The 2300-nt window shown below is 48.6% G+C and overlaps 1 protein-coding gene across 1 annotated transcript; it reads right to left on the bottom strand.

The window, feature by feature from the left end:
• Positions 1 to 923: 923 nt before the first annotated feature.
• Positions 924 to 1819, bottom strand: LOC121306260 (zona pellucida sperm-binding protein 3-like). The gene is made up of 2 exons (XM_041238002.1): positions 1607 to 1819; positions 924 to 1081 (listed from the first exon to the last, which is right to left on the bottom strand). Exons 1-2 carry the CDS (start codon positions 1766 to 1768, stop codon positions 941 to 943), a joined length of 303 nt encoding a protein of 100 aa, XP_041093936.1. The 5' UTR covers positions 1769 to 1819; the 3' UTR covers positions 924 to 940.
• Positions 1820 to 2300: the final 481 nt, after the last annotated feature.

The following is a 2300-nucleotide window of genomic DNA, read 5'->3' as shown; positions in this document are numbered from 1 at the left end:
AGCGCAGGAGAGAGCCAGAGCCACAGCGGAGACTGCCAGCACAGGGACAGAGGAGCCCGAGTCTGAGACAGGAGTTAACAGGACAGCGCAGGAGAGAGCCAGAGCCACAGCGGAGACTGCCAGCACAGGGACAGAGGAGCCCGAGTCTGAGACAGGAGTTAACAGGACAGTGCCAGCACAGGGACAGAGGAGCCCGAGTCTGAGACAGGACAGGACAGCGCAGGAGAGAGCCAGAGCCACAGCGGAGACTGCCAGCACAGGGACAGAGGAGCCCGAGTCTGAGACAGGAGTTAACAGGACAGCGCAGGAGAGAGCCAGAGCCACAGCGGAGACTGCCAGCACAGGGACAGAGGAGCCCGAGTCTGAGACAGGAGTTAACAGGACAGCGCAGGAGAGAGCCAGCCACAGGGAGACTGCCAGCACAGGGACAGGACAGGCAGGAGAGAGCCAGAGCCACAGCGGAGACTGCCAGCACAGGGACAGAGGAGCCCGAGTCTGAGACAGGAGTTAACAGGACAGCGCAGGAGAGAGCAGAGCCAGCGGAGACTAGTAAGAGGAGCTGCGCAGAGTTAACAGCATCACTTAAATTAGATCTACAAGTACAGAAACCCATGGGACTGGAGGACATTCTGGTGCAGTGAAGAAATTGGTTGTAGCCTAGTCATTCAAGGATCCCATAGGTTTCCCCAGTACTGATAACAGCAGAGTCCAACACTATATACACACACATGTAATGGAACACTAGATCACAGTATCACAGAAACTGAATTTAAAATGAAGGCACCCAGTCAGCACAGAAAGAAAAGCATTTAAGTCGAACATGTTTGCTTCCTTCAATAGAATTTTGTCAAATCTATTACAGCAGCAGAGGGTTGAACCCTGGTACAAGCGAATGACCAGCAGCAAAGGGATTTAGCGTGAAGTTTACAGATCTGGCCCCTCAGGTCCTTGTCTGCGCAGTACAGTACCTCGGGTATCGGCATTCAAGGAGAATGGCAGCCATATTAACCCTGGTGATGATGCCAACGCTGGCAGGCTTGTAAAAGAGATGGTTTGTGTAGCTCAGGAAGTCTGGGAATACCTAGGGAGAGAAGTGGAAGTGAACCTTCAATGCTTGATTATGAAAGAGTGAAGTGGTCTTGTGCTTTAACCCCTTAGGCACACGAGGAATTGAGCATTTGTTCAAACAGTTTAATACATTTGAGTAACTTGAATAGCACAAGGAAACTGACACTTGGACAACAAGCTCCAGCAGGTCAGTACATTGTGAATCCCCATTTCATGCAACTCACTGAAAAATCTTATAGAAATGCCAAGAGTTAAATTAGTGTTGGTCTAATTTAATTGGCAATAGGTAACAGAAAACACAAATTATAATATGTATAATTTAAGAAATTGCTGTAGATACCCAATTAATGCACAAAGCAGATGAACAGTTTCGCATATCAGCACCTATAAAAGATGACTGATCAAAACACTGGAATTCTACTGTACGCAAGAACTTCACTCTGAAGTGCAAGCAGTAAGGAAAGCTGGGCTAACTACTCAAGAACAGTTTACTCTACTGGCTACCGCACTAACAAATGCGATCGACACGCAGGGTTACCTGGAAAGTACTGCCGCAATCCTGGAGCTGGATGCTGAACAAAACCGTGCTGGCGACGCTGTCGGAGGAAGTGGCCGAGCAGCCCGCGGACCCCACGCTCAAGTCGGCGCTGTTCACCAGGTAGCCGATCCCGAACAAGTCCCGGTTCACCGTCACGACCATGGCGTCTTTCCTGCAGTCCAGAGTGACCGAACTCGACAGCGACAGGTCAGCTCTCTCCTCGGAACGAGGGGTGGGCTTCGCCTGAAATGCCGCTCTCGGCGCAGGAAACGACTGCGCTCCAGGAGGCTGCAGGTACGGCGCTGCGTTATAATCCTGCTGATCCGGCCAGTTCCATCCAAAAGCGCCGTGGAGCTGCACCAGTAAAATCAAAGCGAGCGAAAGCGCTGTCTGAACACTATACTATACTCACCGGAATCAATTAACGTGTTAAACCTGGCTGGGTAATTAAACAATTATACACAGACACACATTCAGTACGGTAACATGAGATTAACTCTTCAGAAAACTAATGAAGGGACTATTAGGAAAACAGAATCAGAACATTGTTCTTCTGAAAACGATCATTTTCTGTGTTTATATGACTTTGAATTATTATTTATTCTTACAGGGCGACTTAAAAATGTTACAGAGTATCACATTACAAATGATCACATTACAGATAAGAGCAGTTATAATGCACAGTAAAATCAGT

Source organism: Polyodon spathula, chromosome 47 (genome assembly GCF_017654505.1).
Source record: "Polyodon spathula isolate WHYD16114869_AA chromosome 47, ASM1765450v1, whole genome shotgun sequence".
In the NCBI taxonomy this organism is placed as follows: Eukaryota; Metazoa; Chordata; class Actinopteri; order Acipenseriformes; family Polyodontidae; genus Polyodon; species Polyodon spathula.
Note: the sequence above shows the minus strand (reverse complement) of the source record. Positions and strands in the feature narration are given on the sequence as shown.